This window comes from Urocitellus parryii, chromosome 5 (genome assembly GCF_045843805.1).
Source record: "Urocitellus parryii isolate mUroPar1 chromosome 5, mUroPar1.hap1, whole genome shotgun sequence".
Lineage (NCBI taxonomy): Eukaryota > Metazoa > Chordata > Mammalia > Rodentia > Sciuridae > Urocitellus > Urocitellus parryii.
In genome coordinates this window covers 53,286,722-53,309,750 of record NC_135535.1, presented here as the reverse complement: position 1 = coordinate 53,309,750, position 23,029 = coordinate 53,286,722, and the positions used below count along the sequence as shown (strand labels likewise).

Here is a 23,029-nt window from a genome sequence, read left to right as displayed (position 1 = left end):
CCAAGACTTAAGAATTCTGGAAAGACACAGGTTTGCTAAAGAGAGGGTATATCCTTGTTACTTCTTGGGCAGCAAATAAGGACAAGCTTATTGACAGATCTAATTGGGGACAAGAAGGACATTGTCTCTCTGTAAAGGATGTTGGAAAAACCTACTATACCATGGCAGGACACCAGAGTTGGAGCAGGGAGACTGGATGTCTTCTTATGGCTGTAAGTTCTTCTAGTTGTAGGCAGAAAGGAGACAGAAATGAGTACTATGTTTGAAAAGGATGTTGTTGTGTCCCATCCCAATGAGAGTCTGTAGATTCCCAGAGCAAAAGGAGACACCTTCTGGAACTTTTCAGTAAGCTCTCAACTTAAGCAGAGGAAGAACAAAGGTCTGAGTAGGGGAGGAATCTGGACTGGGACCTGTCTTACTCAAGAGCACATGAACCTGAGTGCTCCCCTCCTGGGCTGGGGGAAACTTTGAGAACCTTGGCAAGGTTGAAGAACAGGAAGCTGGAGCAGGCAACCCAGACCCGGGGAAGGAAACCGGGCCTGGCTGTGGGAGCAGACCAAGGTGACTGGAACTTCAGCTGAGGGCTGAATAGGGGCTTCCAGGGGACGTAGAAACCGTGGGTCTTGAGGTTACTTACATTGCCTGCTAGTGAACACAAAATGCTTCCTCATTTTCTTTCTCTTTTTAATAAACTTTCTTCCTGCTACTTTGTGGTCAGCTGGCCAGTGAATAGTGTCAGCTGAGGAGGAAACTGTCTCAGCTTTTGGGGAATCCAACCAAAGGAATTCATGTAACCAACATGTGAGCTCCAGCATGTACCAAGCACCAGGGGCCAGGGTTTCAAAGAGCAAGGAAAGAGACACCTCTTCTCATAGTTCACTCACTAGCAAGGAGATGAAGAAAGGTTTATGGGCAAAATGGTGGTATGTCTAGGGGCTAAGGGACAAAGAGTGGGGCACACACCAGGTAGAGAGATGTCAGAGACAATCTGCAAAGGATTTTAGGAGCTGGTCAGTCAAGGACTCTGGGGAGAGTGCCGCCAGAGCAGAGGCAAACAAAAAGTGGGGAGCAGCTCACTGTCCAGAGGTGGACACAGTGTCCAGAGTTGCTCTTAGAACGTGTGGGGCAAAGAGGTTCTAAGAGTGTGGCTTTCTGCAGGACACCAAAAAAGGTCCTCCGGCAAAGGCTAATATACAATTAAATGATAGATACATATAGTTGCATAAAGCAGAAGTATTTAAAAAACCTTCAGTGAAGTATAAGATGTATGGAAATATGCTTATATCATACATGTACAGGCTGATGAATTTTCACAAAGCGACCACCCCCACAGAGCTAGCGTTTAGATTAAACAGAACATGCCAGGAGTCTATCCAATCACTGCCGCTTCTCTGCTTGGATCAGCTTTACCTATTTCTGTACTTTGTTTGGAATCCTACAGGATGCCCCCTCTGCTTTGTTAAGTCTGTGAGATTCATCCATGCTGTGCATAGTCACAATTTGTTCATTCTTGATGCCGTACAGTATTCCATCCTGTGACTGTGCCAAAATTTATTTACTCATCCAACTCTCCATGGACACTTGGACAGTTACCAGTGTGGGCTATTATAAGCAGTGCTGCTCTGCACATTCGAGTCTTTTGGTGAACATTTGTACACAGTTCTGCTAGGTACATACCGAGGAGTGGAACTGCTGGGCCAGGGCATGTTCTGGTTTAGGACTGACTGCCAAGCCCTTTCCCAAAGGAGTTGTTCCAATTTCCATTCCCATCAGCAGAATATGGAAAGTAAAAATTCTTATGTGTTCCATAAGATGGCGAATCCCACACAGGCAGTATTTTGTAAAGTCCTCTAGCTAAAACTTTCAGATAAACTAATTTTTAAATGTTCAGACCTCTGAGTGTTTGGAAGGAAGTTATCAAAAGGAAGAATTTCAGTGTCTAATACAATTTTTTTTGAGTAATCTCTCCTTTTTTTTTTTTGCCTTTAGGGAGAAAAGAATCTCATCAGACTATAAGAGGAGCATTGGAAGTCATATAATTCAAGATGATTTATCATGTAGAAGTCTAAGGTCAAGATTGAAATGAAATTAATAATGTCAGCCAAGCCACTGGTGGTCACGCTAATAGTTAAATGAGAAAGCTCTTCCAGGGCCCAGGCTGCTCACCTGATTTTACAGAGAAGGAATAGAATATTTTGGTTTGGGTTAAAAAAGTGAAGGGAAAATGTGAAATGGCTGAGTTCTTAATAAGTATGGGTTTAGAATCTTTCATGAAAAATTCTCATTCATAATTTGTCCTTCAAAAATCTCAAAGTAGCAAGAATCAAGTTTGTATATGTAAGTTGTTATAGAACTGAATCCTGATGATACTCTGCCTGGTTTATGTGGTTTCCAAGAAAAACACAAAATGACATTTCTGCATAAATATGATAAATGTCACAACAGCTTTGATCCTGCCATTATTTAATTAGAAAATCTGCAATTCTCATGCATTGTCATGAAAGGGGATTAAACAGGGAAGGAGATGGCTTTGGGTGGATTTTTTTCCTCAAGATTTGTACATTTTCCAGGGAGTAAAGCAGAGAGCTGTCTCTTTGTGTCTAAAGCCAGGCTGGCCAGTTTAATCCTGCTCTCAAGGTGAAGTGGGATGCAAGGGTGATGCTGTCCTTTTTACTCATGAGTACACTTGAGCCTCGCCGTGATAGCCTCCTGTCTTAAAAGCAGGCTCAGGTTTAAGGAATACTTCAGTGGAGATAACTCTTGAGCAGGAAAAATCCCAGTGAGCCAAGAGGCTGGTTCACTTGAAGTCTTTCCATGATTCACACCAGGGAGAACAGACAAACAGAATGAGGCGGCACAGAGAGCCGGGACAGTTCCAAGGACACTGCAAGAAATCACCTCAGATAATGTTGCACTTGCATGTATCAAATGTGTATTTGAAACCCACTTTCATCTCTTCTGTGCATTGCCCTTGATGAAAAACAACTGCAGACTTGGATTATTCTACAAGGACAGAAGTACATTGTTGGAAGGTTTGATGATACCAGCACATCTTAATGTAATCAAATCAGAGTTTATAAATATGTCTAGGCAGAACAGAGGGAAAGCCATCACTCTCGCACCTCGGGGCTGTAGAGGTCCCCTGAGGGAGATCCATTTCTGGCTATCACCTGAAGCGAATGTGGGGGCAATTTCTTGGAGGCTTTGGCATTTGAGTATTCAATGCTGCTGAGAAACACCCAGAAACCAGACCCCCTTCCCTCCTACCTGAGCCTGACTCCATTCAAAACACTCTGTCTAGCTTGGTGGACCCTCTTACATATTTTATTTTAATCACTCTGGAAATACTAAACAAACAAACAAACAAACAAAACAAGCCCAACTACGAAAAAGCAAGGCTTTTTCATGACTGTAGGATCAGTGGCTCTCCCTGACTGCTGGGGTAGGAGTGCAGGGCCCCTGATGCCCTTGTCACACACCTGCCACATTCTGTGTGAACATGTCAAACTGGCAAGCGTGCTCGATTAATCACCCAGCCTGAGAATCTACGAAACAAAGTTCACATTACCCAGAGAGCTGCACGAAGGGCCCTCTGAGGTCGGGATGCAAGACCAAACAGAATTAACGTGCCTGCCACATCCATCATTTTGTAATCTGCTTCCAGTTCTATAATCCCCCAACATCCGGACTGTGCATACCAAGAACATTCCTCACCAACGCAGACCAAAATGGCTCTTGTACAAAGGGCTCTGGCCGCCCTCCCCAGCCTAAAAACACCATTAGCCATTTCTACAAGTCAGATGCCTCTCGACTACAGGCTTCTGCTCAATGTGGCGAGGGACTTAGAAGGTTTGATAAATCTTTCACGAGTGGTTCTTCACACACTATACATATACAATTTGATTTGACCTAAGAACAAGAAATCCATTGTTAATTTTCCAGCAATATACTAACAGGGAAGAGATCATGTAACAGAAAAGGGACACTACAACTATCACTCACCAAACTGTTTCACCATGACTTCCAAAGAACAGGTGTTCAGAAAACAGGAATAAGTAGGTTAATCCTAATGATTATGATTTTAAGATGCACTTAAAATCACTTACTGTAGAGATGGTCCCTGACTCACAATGGCTGGACTTAATGATTTTTTGACTTTACAAAAGTATGAAAGCAAATCCACATGAACACTCTGGTTTTCACTTTCAGCACAGTATGTAGCACATTACATGAGCTAGCCAATACTTTATGGTAAAACAGGTTTGTACTAAAGGATTTGCCCAACTGCAGGCTAATGTAAGTGTTGAGCTTGTGCAAGTTAAGCAACGCTAAGCTCTGATGTTTGGTAAGCTGGGGAAATTAGCCACACTATTGACTTAAGGTATTTTCAACTTATGATGGGTTTATAGAGACATAACCCATTCTAAGTTGAGAATTTTCATGGAATTACTTCTCATTTTCATTTCAGAACATGTTCTGAGTATCTCAAGGGAAACACTATTACCTGTTTCTTTTAGGAGAAAAGGAGATTCAGAGATACTGGGTGAGGGGACTGAGGTTACATAGCTTATGATTGGGAAGTCCACATCACACTCTGGTTTCCTGGTTGATGCTATTTTTCAAGATCTTATGCTATGAACCTCCTAATTCTCACAAGTACTTTACCGTAAAGATTTCACCACCAAATTATTTTATGATATAAATACTCTTATTCTCTCAAATACCTTGTCACATTCACATCATTTGATTATTGTTACCGGAGCTGTTCATTTCAAAGTATACATCCCTAGATTCCTAAAGGAATGAGAAGTTGGACAACCAGGGCATTTTATGTTCTGAGCATTTATAGCCCTGATGTCTGAAAGGAAAATTTTTAGTCATAAACCTGAGAAGTTTAGTTACAAGTTTTACTTATAATCTTATTTAGGAGTAAGAATACGGACAACATTATCTTTTGGAAATTTAAACACTAGGCTCAATTCTGTGAGCTAATAGTGTCCACAGGAATAGTGGACAAGAGTGGTCTAAGAGTGACACCAAAATACACATTGATGTTAGCAACATTAGAAGTTGTTCTTAAGTTCAAAAGAGGAAAGGATATGGGTGTGGTTGCTGGCCATAGGGTTTTGCTATAGACTGAATGTTTGCATACCCATATAATTCATGTTAACCAGGTGGTGAATTCCTGTAGTCCTAGAAACTTGGGAGGCTGAGGCAAGAGGCAAGAGGATCTCAAGTTCAAGGCCAGCCTGGCTAACTTTGTGAGACTCTGTCTTGAAAATAAACAAATTAGCTAACAATTAAAAAAATGCTGGTGAAGTAGCTCCGTGAAAGAATACTTGCATGTGCAATGCCTTGGGTGCAATCCTCAGAACAGAAAAAAAAAAATCACATGTTGAAGCCAAATCTCTAATGTGATGGCACTGGGAGGTGACAAAACCTTGGGAAGGTGATCAGGTCCTAAGGGTAGAGCCCTCAGGAATGGGATTTAATGCCTTTGTAAAAGAGCCTCCAGAGAGCATCCTTGTCTCTTCCAACATGAGGTTGCAAACAAAAGACAGCTGTCTACGAAGCAGGAAGAGGCCCTCACTAGACACTGAATTTTGTGACACCTTCATCTTAGACTTATCAGTATCCAGATCTGTGAGATGAAAATTTCTTTTGTTTATTAGTCACCCAGTCCATGGTATTTTGTTATAGTAGCCCAAACAAAGACATTTGAAGCAGTAAGGCTTTGATTCAATAAAATATAGCTAATGAGTTCTTGTGCCACGCAAGAACTGTGCACATATAATTTCATTTAATCCCTCTGTAGCCGTCTGAGGTTTTCTATCCCCATAAGTGAAGACTGGGGATCATTAAATTGCTTCCTGGAAATAATGCACACAGTTATGTGACAAAGCTGAGATCCAAAGCCACACACATCTTATTTCAACTATCCCAAAATGTGCCACTGATACTTGGAAATCTGAATAATTTCAGCCTTCTCATCCCTCCTTAAGGGCTAGCCTCCTAAGTTCATTCCTGAAACAAGAAAATATGAAATTATTTCAAAATGAAAGGTACAAAAAGTCAGGCTATTATTAGTCATTGCCTCTAGTGAGAAAATAGACACCTGAGGGAACAGGAAATAGGTTTCAATAGGCTGAAGAAGGTGATGAAGTTGGGGTACAGAAGAGGGCAGGGGAGGTAAAGGTCTTGTGCCCTGCTGTGAGACACCCGAGAGAGGGCAGAGGAGAGGGTTCTGCTTGGCAACCATTCTGTCCTCAGTCAACAAACACTGACTCCAAATCTTCTCTGTGATGAGCCACACTGCAGGCCTCTAGACATTGCTGTAGGAGCACTGGGGACTGACTCCCTGGGAGGATTAGTGGACACTTTCCACAAGTGTCATTTGCTGGGGTCTCAAACAATGAGGGAGGATTCTCTTGGTGGAAAAGGGAAGGCAGCAGAGACAAAGCATGCTTCCAAAGGCCTGGAGGTCAGAGAGACTGTGACATGTGCTGGACGTGGAAGATAGATATTTACCATGGGGTACATGGTGACAGGGCGGTGGCAACAGTGAGATGGTGTGCAGGAGGTGAGCAGGATTCTGATCAGCCAACGGCATGACCTGTGTTCTGTATGTCGTGGGCAGCCAAAGGCTTTTTGGCAGGGAGTGACAAGGTCCGCAATAAGATCACTTGCATGGTCCCGAATGACAGACCAGGGAAAGCCAGGCAGGTAGTGAAGAGGCCAGCTGGGATGAGCTGCATTGGAGGAATCCTTGCTGCTCCAAGGCCCTTTGTGACACTCTTGTCTATCACTCCATTTCACAAGCGATAAACCAAGGTCCAGAAAGGTTAAGAGACTTGCACAAACCTATCCAGCCCTGGAACACCAGAGCGGGGACCAGAATAAAGATCTGTGAGCTGCCGAAGGATGCCCTCCTCCTGTCTAGACAACCAAAGAAAACAAGAGGCCTAGAGTCTGGATTCTGTAAGAGTGGCTTTAAGGTTATCTGCTTGACACAACAATCAAAGGCTAGAAGATAACAGTAGGTGAAAGAGGGAAGCAGATTTTCCACTGTTTTGGGATTTCTGCCTTCGCATAGACTAGGAACTAGCAATGGTGACACAGCTTGGTTAAAAAAAATAAGACAAACACAGAGACCAGGGTATTGAGGGAATGGGCACAGGAACTTTATACATCAACCAAAGTGATCAGATTCAGTCTGTTTGCACAAACTGAAACTCAGAGACATGAACAAAGTCCTTTTGGAGCCATGCAGATCAATTCTTTCCTAAGAGCAGATAGTCACTGCTTGACTATGTTGTCTAAAAAAGAAATCCTGTTGGTAAGAAAGTATTTCCTTCACATTCTACTATTCACAGAGATGCTCACCCCAAAGAAACTAGAATGATTCCCACAGTCACTTTTAACTGAGATCCTATGCCTAACACCTGCCCCTGGACTCTGAAGACACAGATTGTTCTGTATTCCAGAAAAATGAGACTTTTAAGGAAGCAGAGCTCTCCCGTAGCCTTCTCCCGTAGCCATTTCACCCCCAAGAGGAGGATCTACACACAGAATCTATTTTCAGAGTAGAAATGGATTTTATCACATCTACACTTTTCCCAAGGGGCCTTGAACTTCCCATCTGAGCATGCAGCATGATGTGTGTGAGAAGGATCTCAGAGCTGCCACGTGGGCAGAGGGCCTTCCTTGGGATGTGATGCAGAGTGAGTCCCTGATACCTAGAAGGTATCTGCACTCTTCATAACTGCACTTCACATTGTGCACACCAACCCATGAAAAGAAACACAGCACATTATGTCTCCAATTGGTCACAGATGGGAGAAAATCAACCACAATAATAAATTCACGGAGGTGGAGTGTGTCGTCACACACGGAGCCAGGATGTGTGATCCAGAAGGTGTGTGTGGGGGAGTGAATGCCATATGTCGTTTGACTGCTGTGGGCCCGCTCTCATGTCCTAGCAGTGTATTCTTCCCAAATAGCTCTGATGCCATCCTTGACACCACTGCCCTCTGCCAAGCCTACATGCCTCTTACCAGGTACTGAAGTCGCTGGCGCTCCGTCTCAGGGGTGAATTCCGAAGACATGGGGATGATTTCTCCATTTCTGATGATTATGGCCCTGAAATAGTGAAAATGCATTGTCAGCAGCCAATTTCATAAGTATTGTGATGAAGATCAACCATGGTGTGGTTCGGGTCACACACAAAATGCCAGGACCGGCTTTCTCCTCCCACCTGTGCTGCAATTCTGGATCCCCTGTGAGGTTGGAGGTATCTCTGTTTTTAAGTGCACTGCATTCTGGTCAGCTTATGATTACTTTGATTACTTTTTCTGCTGGCTGGCACTATTGCTTTAATGCTTGGCACCAAGCATATTACTTAGCACACCACAAATACTTGGTGAATAAATGGATGGGAATAAATAGTGAATAAGTGAATGGTGAATAAGTGAATGGTGCAGAGGCTCACTCTAGTCCACGGTTATCTGAAAGGACCTTCTGTGATCATGGTAACACCCTCACACCATCACTCAGGGGTGCTATATCACTGAGTTACACCCATAACTCTTTATTTTATTTTTAGATAGGACCTCACTAAGTTGCCCCTGGTAGGCCTTGAACTTGGAGATCCTTCTGCCTCAGCCTCCACAGTTGCTAGGATTATAGGTGTGTGTCACTGCACCTGGATGGTAATATTCTTATCTGTGGAGTCCGTCATTGAAATAAGTGACTACTGAGCATTTGAATTGTGGTTAGTGAAGTCAAGGAATTAAATTTCTGACATTATTTAATTTTAATTAATTTAAGTAGTCCCCGGTGGCTAGTGTTCAATGTAGTGAATGGTTCAACTTCAGACCCTTGTTATTCAAAGGATCAATGGGCCAGGAGCATTTGGCCTTACCTGGGAAATTGATAGCAAGGTAGAATCTTAGATTCCCCACCCCAGACTCTCATCAGGTAGTTCATAAGCACATTAAAATCTGAGAACATCTGGCCTAGATCTTGAGCATCCTTGGTAATATCCTAGATCCAGAGATAGCCACTCTCATCTTGTCTCAAGGATCAGAAAATTCACACTCTCCAGAAAAATGTGCTCAAGAGCTATTGCCCACTCAAGGACTTCTGAGAGAAGAGAGCTCCCAAAGCTGATGTCTAAAAGAGAGGCTGCAGGATCGATAACCATGAAGCAACTTTTCTTGGATCTGGTCCCAGAGGTGCCTCCCATTTTCAGACCTTCTGATTCTGAAGTGGCTCTTGACAGCCACTTTATAGCCACCGATCCATCAGTTGTGGCAGAAGGCTATCGTTTTTGTGACAAATAGAATTGGCTTAGGGAACTGCATTTTATACCATCTGAACAACTCCCTGGCACCAGGGACCCAGAGACCTGAGACCTGACTCACTTCTTAGTGAGGACCCATAGACGTGGGAGATGCCTTCCATGATTTCAGCTCTGGTGGATGCCTCATTGATTCTAGGGCATGCTGCTTCTTTGTGCTATAAAGCCCACAGGCACCTCTCTCCTGACCTGGAGAGGCAGTCTCTTTCTTGAAAGCAGTCCCTAACTTGGAAGCAAACCCTATAATGGTTCCAGCTATGACAACCCTGCTCCTAACCCTGACTACCTGTGCCCCAGTTGCTGCTATCATAGAAACTGGTGTGGGTGTAGGCAGGGGAGGAGATGACAGTGAAAATCTTGGGGGCTTTAGAGCACTGAGGGCTCCAGAGGTAGAAGTTTGAGAAAATGGAAGTGTAGGGAAGCTAATTCTGCAAAAAAAAAGACGCCTCTTACTGTAATATTCTTTATCCCTTCTATTATTATACTGCCTAAAATGTGACAAATTTGATTCCTTCTTATAGGCCCACAACCACTTATAAAATGCAACCCCCTCACTCGCAACCCAAAAGATGATATTCACCATTCACAAATCATGGGAGTTGATTCACATGGTCACTGTCCTAATTATGAGCTGAGATTTACTACCAAAAATAGACTAAGGGTTTGACAGAGGATGGAGAAACTTGGAGAATTTGAAAGGGTACCTGGAGTCCGGAAGGTCTAGGTGAAGGCCTTGAGATCCTTGGAGCTGGGTTGAAAGTTATGTCATACATTCCAAAGGAGTCTTTTCTTTCAAAGGTTTGCTTCAAGCTAGTCTTACTTTGTTTTTTTTTTTCTTTTTTTCTACATGATCCCTAAATTTCAGCTGATTGCTGGGTATAGAGTAGGAAAGTGAGACACCCCAGAAGGAAGCAAAAGAGGATGAAGAAGAGAAAGGAAGGGAAGTCAGAGGTTGGGGTGTCCCAGACCCAGGAGAGAGTGATCTGATCACCACACAGCCTGGCCCACTGGGACAGAACCCACAGCGTTCCACCAGGCCACGGAATCAGGACCTGAGTGTCAGGAGGTCAGGGGCTTCTTGTTCCTGAATATTCCAGATATTGAGTATCATGTCTGTCACATAGCAAGAGCCCCATGAATATTGGCTAAATGAAAGAGAAGATGAGATGAGAGAACTTGGGAGACACTTTCTTGAACTTCAGGCAGGAGGAAAACAGAAACAAGAGGCAGCAGAGGTTCAGTTAAATAATGTGAGATGGACTTCACAGAGAGGAGAGGACTTTGCCTGGAAAATCTACCTGCTCCCCAAGCCATCTTCTCTTCCTGACTAGGGCTAGTTTGTCCATTACTCCTCACCCCAGAATCCTCCCAACATCAGTATTTCCATTTTTCTCTCCACTGGATGGATATCTGCCTATAGTGCAGAACCATGCTCTAGAACACTTTGTATGTATATGCTGGGTCTCTACTTCCTTGCTTCCCATTGATCCCTCAAACAGTGGCAGATTCATATTCTGCCTCTCTGTCCACCCAGCTGCTATCACAAGAATCATCAAATGACTCCCCTGTTGCTACGTTTACTGGGAAAAAAAATCATCATTCTGATCTCTCTGGTAGCATTTGCTAAATCTCTCCCAAACTGGCTCCGGGGGATCTCTTCCTCCTGGTTTTCCTTCTACCTCCTAGGACACCTTTGGTGCTGAGGATGACTATGTCTCACTACCCTCATACCCTGGGAAATCTAATTTCTTAGCCCCAAGGTTAGGTTCAACTCATCTCTTACATTTTTCCTTAGCCTGGTATTTTTCCTAGTATGGAACATGTCACATTTTGGAACTGAGGACTTGTCTGCCTTCCATGCTAGTGCATAAGCTCCTAAGGCAAGGACGATGTCTGACTTGACCAAGAGTGTAGCCCCACCACTGTGCACAGTACCAGGCCATTGTAGGCAGGACTAGCTATACTACCTCAGGGTCCAGTGCAAATATATATATGCAGGACCCCTTGTTTAAAAATTGAGAGTTTCAAGATAGAAATGATAGGACACTAAATGGAATGTGGCTTCCTTTGGAGAGTGGGGTACTGCATGACTATACAGATCACATTCTCACAAGCTGGCTCTCCTCACAAAGCTGGCCTTGATAGTATTCCCTTGATATTGGCTCAATGAGCTGACTTCAACAATCACATATGCCAATGATTTCAGATCAACTTCCCAATCAGCACGCTTCTGTTGTGCTCCAGCATGGACCAGCCAGTTACCAACAGATATAGCCACTTGGATTTTTGCAGGAATTGCAGACTTAGTGTAGTGTTCAAATTGATGATGCTGGGGCTGGGGATGTGGCTCAAGCGGTAGCACACTCGCCTGGCATGCCTGCGGCCTGGGTTCGAACCTCAGCACCACATACAAACAAAGATGATATGTCCACTGAAAACTAAAAAATAAATATTTAAAAAAAATTCTCTCTCTCATTCTCTCTCTCTCTCTTAAAAAAAATAAAAAAAAAAAACACAAACAAATTGATGATGCTGTCCCCACCACCCCTTCAAATTGGACTTCTAGAATTCCCAACCTCAGGGAACAACACTATTTTACACCTAGTTGCCTGTCTCTCACCCCACATGTTCAAATAGGCATCCAATCCTGTAGATTTCACCTTTTCAGTTTTTAACATAAATCTCTTTCCATGACTCCTACTATTGGTGCCTTGTTTCCAGTTTCCATCAGAGACTGCCTGCAGGACTCAGGAGCTCTCCACAGTCCTCACACCTCTGAGAGTAGAGTGATGGGTACATTTGTGATGGGCACATTCAAAATCTTCTCTTATTAGCTATTTTGAAATATACAATTAAATGTTCTCAACTATAGATCTTCTATAGAACATTAGAAGTTATTCCTCTTCCATCCTCTTCCACCCTTCCCGACCTCCCTAACCACGATTGTATTCTCTACTTCTATGAGACTGGTATTCTCTACTTCTATGAGATTGATTTTTTTGCTTCCACACATAAGAACATGCCACAAGGTGATTTTAAAGCACCACTGTCACTTGCCACATCCCCAAACTAAAGCCCATTGCTGGTTTCCCAGACCTTCCGAGTTCCTTCACTATCTGGTTCTTGCCTGTATTTCTGTCGCCTCACTCTTGCTACTCCTTTCACATCTACTTCTCCCTTCTAAAAGCCAACCTACTCCCCTCTAAGCCAGTTCAGAGGGCCCTCCCTTGTCCTTCTGAGCTGCTGTGGATGCCCCTTCTCTGTGACGACATGGGGTGTCGTCATAGCTCCACCATAGCCCTTACAAACCTTGGCTGCAATGGCTGGCTTCCAAACTTGTCTCTAACTACCCTGAGGATATTTTCCAGGCAGAGCCCAAGTCATTGTCTCAGATCTCCAACGCTCAGTGTTTGGCATGTGGCAGACATGCAATGGGTGTTTGCTGAGGAGGTAAGTGATGGAGTGGGTGCCAATGAGCTGGTCTTGGGTGGTCAGCGCAAGTACCAGAGACTCAGGCCGTAAACAAGACTTTTCTTAATAACAACATTATTAACTGTAGAGAGTCTGAGTCCTCAAAAACACATACAAATTTCCACTGGTTGTTGGAAAAAGACAACAGGCCTAAGAGAATGTCATTGCTGAGAAGTGACTTGAAGGACACGGGGAAATGAGGCAGAGCTTCCCTCCTCAGGGGCCAGGGAGGGAGAATATAGCAAGGGCAGCAGTGACCACCACGTTTACCCTGTTTCTATATTTTGAATTCACAGACAAAGTATTAGCATTCAATTCCAATAACTGCCGGGGTAATCCTAGCTCATTATGTTCTTAAATAGATAATTATATCTAAATCCGTCCATGTACAGAACACTCTTCCCTTCTGTTTGAACTCCATGTTCTTGCTTTCTGAGGCTCCATGGATTAAAGATGACAGCGTGTCCGGCTGCCAACCTTTCCGGGCCCTGAGCCGTGGTGCCTCTTCCCATGTGATCCTTAGCTTCCTTTTGATCTCTCTCTCTCTTTCATCCCCTCTGATCTTGGGATCAATTTGTCAGAGTGCTGGTCTCCAATCTAGAGCCGGGCAGTGAGAGGAGAGGGGTTTCAAAGGGAACAGAGTGCAGGCGAAGGCCGACAAACCTCAGAGAAGCAATCAATAGAGCGGAGAGATGCCTTTAAAGTGGCCTTCTCCCATCACAGACCCCTGAACTTCACAGCTTCTTCATTATTTCACGAGATGCTTCTCCGACAGAAAATTAAAATCAAAGCAAAGTCGTGGCAGTGATGAGGGTCTAGGAGGGCTGGGTGCCTCCTAGGGGCTCAGGCCTCACCTATGGACATTACCGTGGCTGCAACTTGAATGGAGCTCCATTATCCACTCAGGGTGGAAAAGATGGAATGAGAAGTTCCCAGGTGTTGGAGGTGATTTAATCAATTGGTAACTAGCCCCCACCTGGGACCCCTTACCCTGCAGAGGAGATGGTTCTGGGCATGTCTCCCAATGTGAAGGTGAGACTTTCATTCAGGTCTATGTTTTCATGTTAATCCCAATATAATAAATGGGTGTGTCATTATATTGTGACTGAGGAGGTTTAATGTGTGTTTTTTTAAAAAAATATTTTGTTTTTTTAGTTGTAGACAGACACAATACCTTTATTTTGTTTATTTATTTATTTTTTTGTGGTGCTAAGGATCAAACCCAGTGCCTCACATGTGTGAGGCAAGTGCTTTATCACTGTTCCCCAGCCCCAGCCCCAGTTTAATGTGTTTTTATGAGTCAAAAGTAAGGATGGTGGAAGATGAAATAAAGACTGGAAGAGTTTTCCAAATGACCCCTCCCAAATAGTAGTCACCACAGAGATAAAGGCAAATTATTCCTAACTGATGGGCAGTCTGAGTTTAGAAAATAATTCCTAGAAAATCCTGCTATTTCCATCCATCAGTTTAGATATATTTTAGAGGAAAACACCCTGTTTTTTGTTCCTAGAGTTAGTGAAAATGTTAGGTAGTCAAGTGGAAAAAAAAAAAGGTAAAATGGAATGCTCAAATATTTGCTTGATTTTGCAATTTCTCTTAAGGAGATCACACCAACCCCTGTTATATCTCACCTCAGCGTGATGTCCTCAGCACAGTAATGACAGGCATTTGACAAACAAGTAGAAGAAAAAAAGCTGATAAAGATACCATTAGGCAATCAACAGAAGGGAAAATGCAAATGTTCAATGAACATATGAAAAGATGCTCAATCTTCTGCTAGTCCAGGAAAATGCAAATTAAAGCCAAAGTAACATCTAATTTTGTTCATCAGACTGGCAAACATTGAAAAAAAATCAACACTACCTCATGGTTCTTATAGGGTAAGTGAACAAAGTCATATCCTCATAATTAATGGGAATGGTTATATCTTTCAAATGTATTAAATTTCAAATGTATTATAACTATGCATTCCATGGTTGGGCCCTCTCATCTTTAGGAATACATGCTTAAGAGATTAAACACTCAATACATAAGATACACAAGTGAGAATCCGTGCTCTGACATAATTTGTTGTGGGAAACACTGGAAATAGCCTTAATGTCAAAAGAGGAACTGCTCAACAACTTGTTTTGTAGTCTAAATTATATGGTTGTTAAAAAAAAAAAAAGGGCCAAGGCGTATGTTTGGTTACTTGGAGGTCATAGCACATCATGTGAAAATTTAAAAAGCGAGTTATAAAGTAATGTGTGGTACAATCTTGTTTTTATAACAACAGAAACCATACATAGATAACCTGCATACATTGAGTCTGATTCCAGGCCAAATTTCTGTATGTGGTCCTTTGGGTTGGTCTCACCAGAGACAATCACAAAGCCCTCTCCACCCAGACTTGGTGCTCAGCAGGTGTGCCACAGTCCCAGGGGACCCACAGCCAAGGACTACTCCTGCCCTCCCGTGCCTAGCTGCCTACTTAGCCTCACTTGCTGAGACACTTCTCTGTGCGCTGTCTCAGGACTATTCCATCAGAGTCCTTTCCCTTCTCCTTCCTCCCCCACCCCAGATCCATAAAACGGCTGGAGACTTTAGATCAGAGCTCCTGGGCAGGGATATTCTCTCCTGCCTCCTGCCTGAGCTGCAAAGCCTATGTCCAATGCACCTCGTGGGGGAGAAGGGAACACCAAGGAGCTGGCTCTGTCTTTTTCCTTTGTCTCTTGCCTGTAAGACTGCAGTAAGTGAATGAAGGTTGGAAGATTCCTTCCAGTTTGTTTCACTGTCTCAGCTGACCCTCTTGGCACCTGACAGCTTGACAATCTAGAGTTATGTTTGAATGAGCAGTGTGAGAGGTATGGAAGTGGGAGAGATGGCCAGTTTTCCTATACCTATCTTTGTATTATTTGACTGTTACAGGAAATGTGTTCCTTTTGTAAATTCAAATTTGCTCAGATTTGACTGCATATTCCCTGAGGTCTTCCCAAATGTGAATTCAGCTTTGCAATACTCCCAATCATCACCAACCTGGGTGCCCCAGGCACCAGTCCACAAGTTCCACCCCGTGCGTGGCCCAACCTCTTAGAGGTCATTATATGGACCTTAACCATGCCTGAAAAAGTATCCAACCCAGAAGCCATTAACTAAGAAGCCAGAGGCCAACTTTTGTTATAGAAACACTGGCTGCACCTAAAAATGCTTGTGCTTTTCTCTCTCCCTGGTGTTTTAAGAGGGGTCCCATGAAAGTAGGTTCAGAACTGCCAATCATGCTCAAAAGTGAAAAAGCATAAAAAGAGTTTCTGAGAGATTAACTGGGTGACTAAAAATTTATCAACTTCTCTTGTTGATGGACAGCTCATTAATCTTAGCCATGGGTGCAGCCAGGGCATTCACACTGGCCTGATAAAAACATTTCTCTGGGGATCTAAGAACTGACTCAAAACTTAGACATTGAAAGTATATAACCCTGCAGGAATTATTCAATGGCAACTGGGAAGTTTTCTTTCTTTTTCTTTTTTTTTAAGTTTATTTGTTCTTTTTAGGTATACATGACAGTAGAATGTATTTTAGTGTATTATACATACACAGAGTAAAACTTCTCATTTTTGTGGTTTGGGAATACATGCTTAAGAGATGAAACACTCAATACATAAGATACACAAGTAAGAATCCATGCTCTGACATTACTTGTTGTGGGAAAGACTGGAAATAGCCTTAATGTCAAAAGAGGAACTGCTCAACAACTTGTTTTTGGGCTACCTCCCAACATGGAACTTCCAAAGTTCAAGGCTCAACACAACCACCTGGCAGTCAGGAGTGTCAGCAGGATGTGAGAGCCCACTTTCCCCTAGAGATCACTCCTGGGAGTAAACAGTACAGGCTAGGTCCCCCTTTGGGAGGTAGAAAACAGCCAATTATACCTAATATTGCTCAGAAGACCTTTCCCTTGTTCTCAGGCAAGCAAAACCCAAAGTGCAGCTGGCCCTCTCTATCCAGGGGTTCTGCATCCACAGGCTCAACCCATGGTAGATAGAAAATATTTCAGAAAAAGTGTTTGTACTGAACACATACAGACTTTTTTTTTCTTGTCATTATTGCCTAAGCAATACTGTACAACCATTCATTATTTATATAGCATTTACATTATACTAGGTATTATAAATAATGGAGACATGATTTAAAGTTTAGAGGAGGATGTCCACAGGTCATACACAGATACTACACTGTTTTCATGTAAGAGACTGGAGTATACTTAGATTTGGGTGTTTTATTAGGGGGTGTCCTGGAACCAATCCCTCATGGGACTAAGGGATGAGTATTCTGGAGTATGTGTGTGAACCCCTCTCCCAGAGGCATTGCTGTTGGAAGAGTCCTCCTTCTGCTCCCAGAATTCGAAGAGCAGCTTAGTCACACTCTTTCATTTCTAACCTTCACTAAAGTGGGATGATGTGGCCTCAGTGCCCTGCACAACTCCTGTGTTATCAGCTGCAGCCATAAAGAAAGTTTCAGAACAAGGGAAGGAGAAAACAAATTGAATATTAAGAAGAAGATGAGGTTTGGAGAATCAGGTAGGGCACATGGAGGGAACCTTTGGCTGTACCCTCTTTATGTTAACCTAAGCATCCCTGCTCCCCAAGGTGCAGTCCAGAGCATGCCACCTTTCAGCCCTTCTGCCCCTCAAGGTAAAACCTTTTGCTTTAAAACCAAATAAAATCCCCCAATTCACACTTGAATGATTTTATACAAAGGTATTTGGTAAACATGGCATAAGGATAATCAATGAACATATTGCTTTTCAGTCTCAAGAGAAGGCCTAAGGGGGTACTTGAGGGGTGAGAGAAAGAGGTTAAGGGGGAGAAAAGAATGAGAAAGACAGAAAGCTAGTGAGCATGTGAAAGATATGCTCAAAAATAAAGGAAGAATCTCTCTGTAGAGCAGGATGGGAAAGAAATCTAAAATGGTTAGGCTGCGAGATTTGAGAAACAGGTGTTAGTGCCTAGGTGTCTGCTTTCCATGGAGTCAAAGGTATTAAAATGCTCTAAGCAAGACAAAGAACAGTGATCAAGCTCACACCTGAAGTCAGAATCCAAACCAAGTTGCTTCATGTGGTTGTACCTTGGGTTCTCTCTGCAACACAGGAAGTTGCTGGGCAGCAAAGCAAAGTGGTTTGAGGCTGTGGCTTGCAAGAGTCCCGAGAGGGCAGAATGTTGTTGTCATGCCTAATTGCTAAGCAATCGGCCAGTCCTGCAGCATGACATGTACGGTGAAATGTGTGTCAGTGGGGAACACACAAACATGCTGGAGGAAGGCTTTGCAGTGTGTCACCTTTTGGGTCCTAAGTTCTGACAATTTACCTGGGAGGTGACAATGCATTGAGTGCCAAAGCATTAGATGACAGACTATGGAACAAAGACCAATTATCAAGTTCTTTTCCAGCTTCAAAAATTCCTGGCTTTGGAGGAAATTCAAGCACATGGGAATGATTGGTGGTAGTGAGGCCTGGGAATCAGAATTTCTAGATGGCTACTTTACCTTGGTGTTTAATTCGAGCACTGGTCACCCTGCCTATAAACAGAAAGGGTAGGGCCAGATGATTTGTTAGGCACCTTTCAGGTCTAAATTGAAATGCTTCTGAAAGGAAGCCTGACACATGACGGGTGGGGAGATACCCACAACTGCTACAGTTACTGCTTTTCTTCTCAGGAGGTGACAATCACCGCAATTTAGATTCTAATAAATATGAACCCAATGCAGAAGCACCAGCATGGGACAAAGCACTCTTAATCAAAAAGGACAAGGAACCCATTATGGAGCAAGGTCCCCAGTGTAATTTCACTGTTGTCACTAGTCCCCTTGGAACCCAGAGCTACAAACAAAAGGCAGCATTGACACTGTTAAGAGTATTCATGGATGCCTCGATTCCATTACACACTTTTTCGGCTGGAAGTGATTTGAAACGCAACATTAAGCTGCACACTTCCAGAATAAAGGAGAAAATCTGGTACAAGGTGACACAGAGGAACCATTCAGAAAAATCCTTTTGACAGTGCATATCAATTCCTAGGTATATGGGGGAGGCATCCATTCCTTCCAGAACCATCAGACCTTGTGGCTTCTGTTCAGATGTGGCAGAAGCGACAACCTCCTTCAGAAGAACTGGAGATGTGTTGCTGAGAAAGAAAGCAGGGCAGCCGACAGGACAAGCCAGGGTTGCCACTGACAGAGGACAGCCAGGCTGGGGATGCTAATTAGAGGTGTCAAAAAATAGCTGAAGGGAAAAAGTAATCCCACGAGCTGGGAATTAGTTTGGGTGTGTTTCTAGTCATTCTAATTTCAGAATGGATGCTAAAGATGAAGTTTGCAAGTGCAATGATTTATTTGCTGAGATCTCAAGTACACAATTAAGCTCCTCAGCAAAAAATATTTGTGAGAAATGAACACGGCAGAAGATTCCGATATTTCAGCAGCAGCAAAAATAAACGACTACTCATAGACTGGTAACTGAGTCACGTGTTCCTTGCTTTTCTCATAGCCAGCCCAGTCTAGGTTCACAGCACCCAGAATAATTTCTCAAAGTCATAATTCAGCCACTTTCTACAAACATCTTGCTCTACCAGCAACATGCAAACTCAACACACCAGCACAAAATTTTCCAGTTCAGGTAAAAGCTGAAAAGCCATTAAAGAAGTTTTCAAGGTACTTATTCTTCCTTCCTTTCTTCTTCGTTTTGTGGTACTGGGAATCGAACCCAGGAGCCTTGTGCATGCTAGACAAGAACTCTAAGACCAAGCTATACTCTAGCCCCAAGATGCTTACTATTTAAACAAACAAACAAACAAAAAAGATCAAGAGGTGGTCCATTTGTAAATTAATGTGGGTGGCTCCCTGTTTGGGGAACATAATTTACCTACATAAAACTCACCCTTTTAAGCGTACAGGACAGTGGTTTTTAGTATAGTAACAAGGCTGTGAAACTGCCATCATTATCTAATTCCAGGACATTTTTCTCATCTCAAAAAGGATCTCCCATCCTCTGCACCTATTAGAAGTTACTCCTCATTTTTCCAACCTCTAGCCTCTGCAAACTCTAATCCATTTTCTGTCTTTATAAATTGATATATTCTATACATAATATAAATGGAGTCATTACAATACATGTTTTTTTTTTTTTAATTACTGGCTTCATCACTAAGAATATGTTTTCTTTCTTCTTTCCTTTCTCTTCTCTTCTCTACCAGGGATTGAACCCAGGGGCACTTAATCACTTAGCTACATCCCCAGCCCCTTTTATTTTTTTATTTAGAAACAGTGTCTTGTTGAATTGTTTAGGGCCTTGCTAAGTTGCTGAGGCTGGTCTTGAACTTGCAATCCTCCTGGCCTCAGCCTCTCAAGCCTCCCAAGCATGCACCACTGCACCTGGCTTAAGCATATATTTTCAAGGTTCATCCATGTCGTAACATGAATCAGAACTTCATTCCTTTTTATAGCTGAATAATATTTCATTGCATGATTATGCCACTTTTGTTTATCCATTTATTATTTGATGAATATTTGGGTATTTTTTGTATCACAAGTGATGCTGCTATGAACATTTATGCACATATTTTTAATTCTCTTAGGTATATACCTATGATTGAATAGCTGAGTTAGTTGAGTCATATGATAACTCCTTGGAAACACTGACTGGTTTTCCAAAGGGCCTATAGTTTTATAGTCCCAATTGGTGGGTTTTAAAACTTTCTCTTATCGGACGACAGAGTTCAAACTAAATTTATTTTGTAAAATCCCACAGTGAATTCTTACTCAGCACTGCTTTAAAACCACCTTGCTGGTAAAGTTTCGCCTGCATGCTTAGATGTCAATGCATACACTAAACACTTAATGCTTCATTTCCATTTGCGTCACAGGGTACATATTCTGTTTTTCTCAAGTGCAGGTTCAATGCTTAAAATCCACAGCACCATTCAATCCCCTAGCACAAACGTGTTTGGCCAATTTCCAAGTCTCAAAACAAGCACATTTTTCTCCTTGTAGCAAGAATTCAGATTGGGTAAGGCCCCACAGGCATTCACTTTTTTCTCTACTGCCGTCATTTTTGGAGTAGGATGACTTTTTCTTTTTTTTTTCTTTGTAAATGCTGATGACCACAATAGTTCACTGTTTGTGTGCCACGGGCAGGTAGGACATGCAGAGTCTGGGAAGCAATCTCTTTACTAATACTCTGCATTAGTCACACCTTTGTTACATCTGTGTCCAATTCTGATTTCTTTACTTTAAAAAGGCACTGTGATGGGAGCAACTGATCAGAACCCCAGGAAGAGAAGTAAAAACAATTCAAGGGGTGAAAAGTCTATGCTTTGAAGGCCGTTAAAGAAATTGTGGTCTTTTTTGCCTGAAAGAAAGAATGAGGAGTGATTTGATCACACTTTCCTCCACATATTTGAATTGGTTTGGAATAGAGAGTGGTGGGTGACCAGCTCTTCATGCTCAGAGGGAAACAAACAAGAGGAAATTCTATTTAAATCAAATCAGCAAGATTCTGTGGTCTGAAATGGGAAAAAGAATTTCCTCATCTCCACGTTCTACATTTGACAGAAGGCCATGGATCTCCATCCCTGGAATTCTTCAAAAGGATATGAAGGAGTCTTGTTCACATTTACCTGCCAAGAATCTTGAGCTATCCTTTACTGTTGTTTCTTTATGATGCTATAAATCAGGAATCATATCTGCTGCATGAAGGCAAAACTGGATCCACGAACAATTAGATCTGGACCGTAGAATGGACTGAGAAAGTCCTGCAACCTTACTGTGAAAGTAAACAAGGCCTCTTCTTTGCTAGATACCTCTGTTGAAAATAAACTACATGTTCCATCTGGTAGGGCAGGTGGGCTCATCTGCGGTTCCTGGTTAGGTTACACAGGCAAGGTGCTGCTGCTGCCAGTCAGACCTGTAAGGCTTCTCTGGCTCTCCTGGTCACAGTTCCCCAAGGCCTAGGAAGTCTATCTTTCACTCACTGAACATAACCTGTTCAGTTGGGTCTGGGAGATGGTTGGGGTGTAGTAGAAAGCAATCTAGGCTTGGAGTCCAAAGTCTAGTTCACTTTAGCCATGCTGCAAAAGGGAATCACTAAGACTCAATTTTACCCACTTGATAAATGGACAGTACTGTTTAGGATGGTATCAATTTATGTGCAAAAGGACTTCCTTCAGTATAGCTCTTTAGTGATACTGAATGAATCACTAAAGGAAATACTTACCCAAAAGTCTAAAGTAGAATAATCAATTACTTGGAACTTTGTTATTTTATACACAATGATAACTGCCCATAACTTGGATTGTAAGGAACTATATGGAAGAAAAATTATATTTAGTGACCTCACTTAGGCTTAAATGATGAAATATTATGGTAATTTCCATTCATGTGTTGCCATTCCCCCCACAAGACTACAGAAGAGATTCACAGGGCAGAACTGGGACACTCCTGCTTCTCTTCATTAACAGCTTTAAGACCCCATTACTACTAATGTTAGAATCTTCTTAACACCTTTCCAAGCATATTTGTAATTTATAATTTTGTTTTGACAAACAGATATATAAGGGCTCCTAGGTCAAGTCCCTTTTCCCTGCTGAAATTCTACTTGACCTATAATTTACCTAAGGCTCTGGCTATTGTCTAAATGAAAAGCGAGTCTGGACTATGTCTGTAGAAACAGAGAAAATTCTTAGAGATAAGATACATACTTTTTATTTATTTATTTTTTAATGAAGGAAATGAAGAAGAAACAGTCTGGGATCTACTGCGGTTCCCAGCTTGGTGGTGGAGGGTGAAGGACAGACAGACAGAAAGAAAGGCCAACGTTGAAGAGAAAACACTGTGTTTTGGACACAGTGAATTTGGGCATAAGCCTGGTGCCAGGTGAAAAAACAGATTTGGGAATAGTCATGTGTATGTGGTAGTTACAGCCATGGAACTGAAACCAGCGTTCCAGTGAACACATGTAGAAAAAGTCAGGATGAAAACATGGCTGAGAAGAGAACCAACATACTAAGTTGAGAGCAGAGCAGGATAGGTTCCTGCCCTCATCTACTTTCTCCCATGTCTATCTGGTGAGCTCTTCTTTTTTTTTTTTTTAAATATTTTTTTAGATGTTGATGGACCTTTATTTATTTATTTGCATTGCTGAGAATTGAACCCAGTGCCTCACACATGCCG

General features: G+C 42.5%; 1 protein-coding gene across 1 annotated transcript in view; it reads right to left on the bottom strand.

Moving 5' to 3' along the window:
* Ppm1h (protein phosphatase, Mg2+/Mn2+ dependent 1H) overlaps positions 1 to 23,029 on the bottom strand; it is a 256,218-nt gene that overhangs the window by 81,879 nt on the left and 151,310 nt on the right. The window contains exon 5 of the mRNA XM_026392985.2: positions 8,055 to 8,139. Coding sequence (XP_026248770.1) covers positions 8,055 to 8,139 — 85 coding nt within the window. The remainder of the gene's footprint in view (positions 1 to 8,054; positions 8,140 to 23,029) is intronic.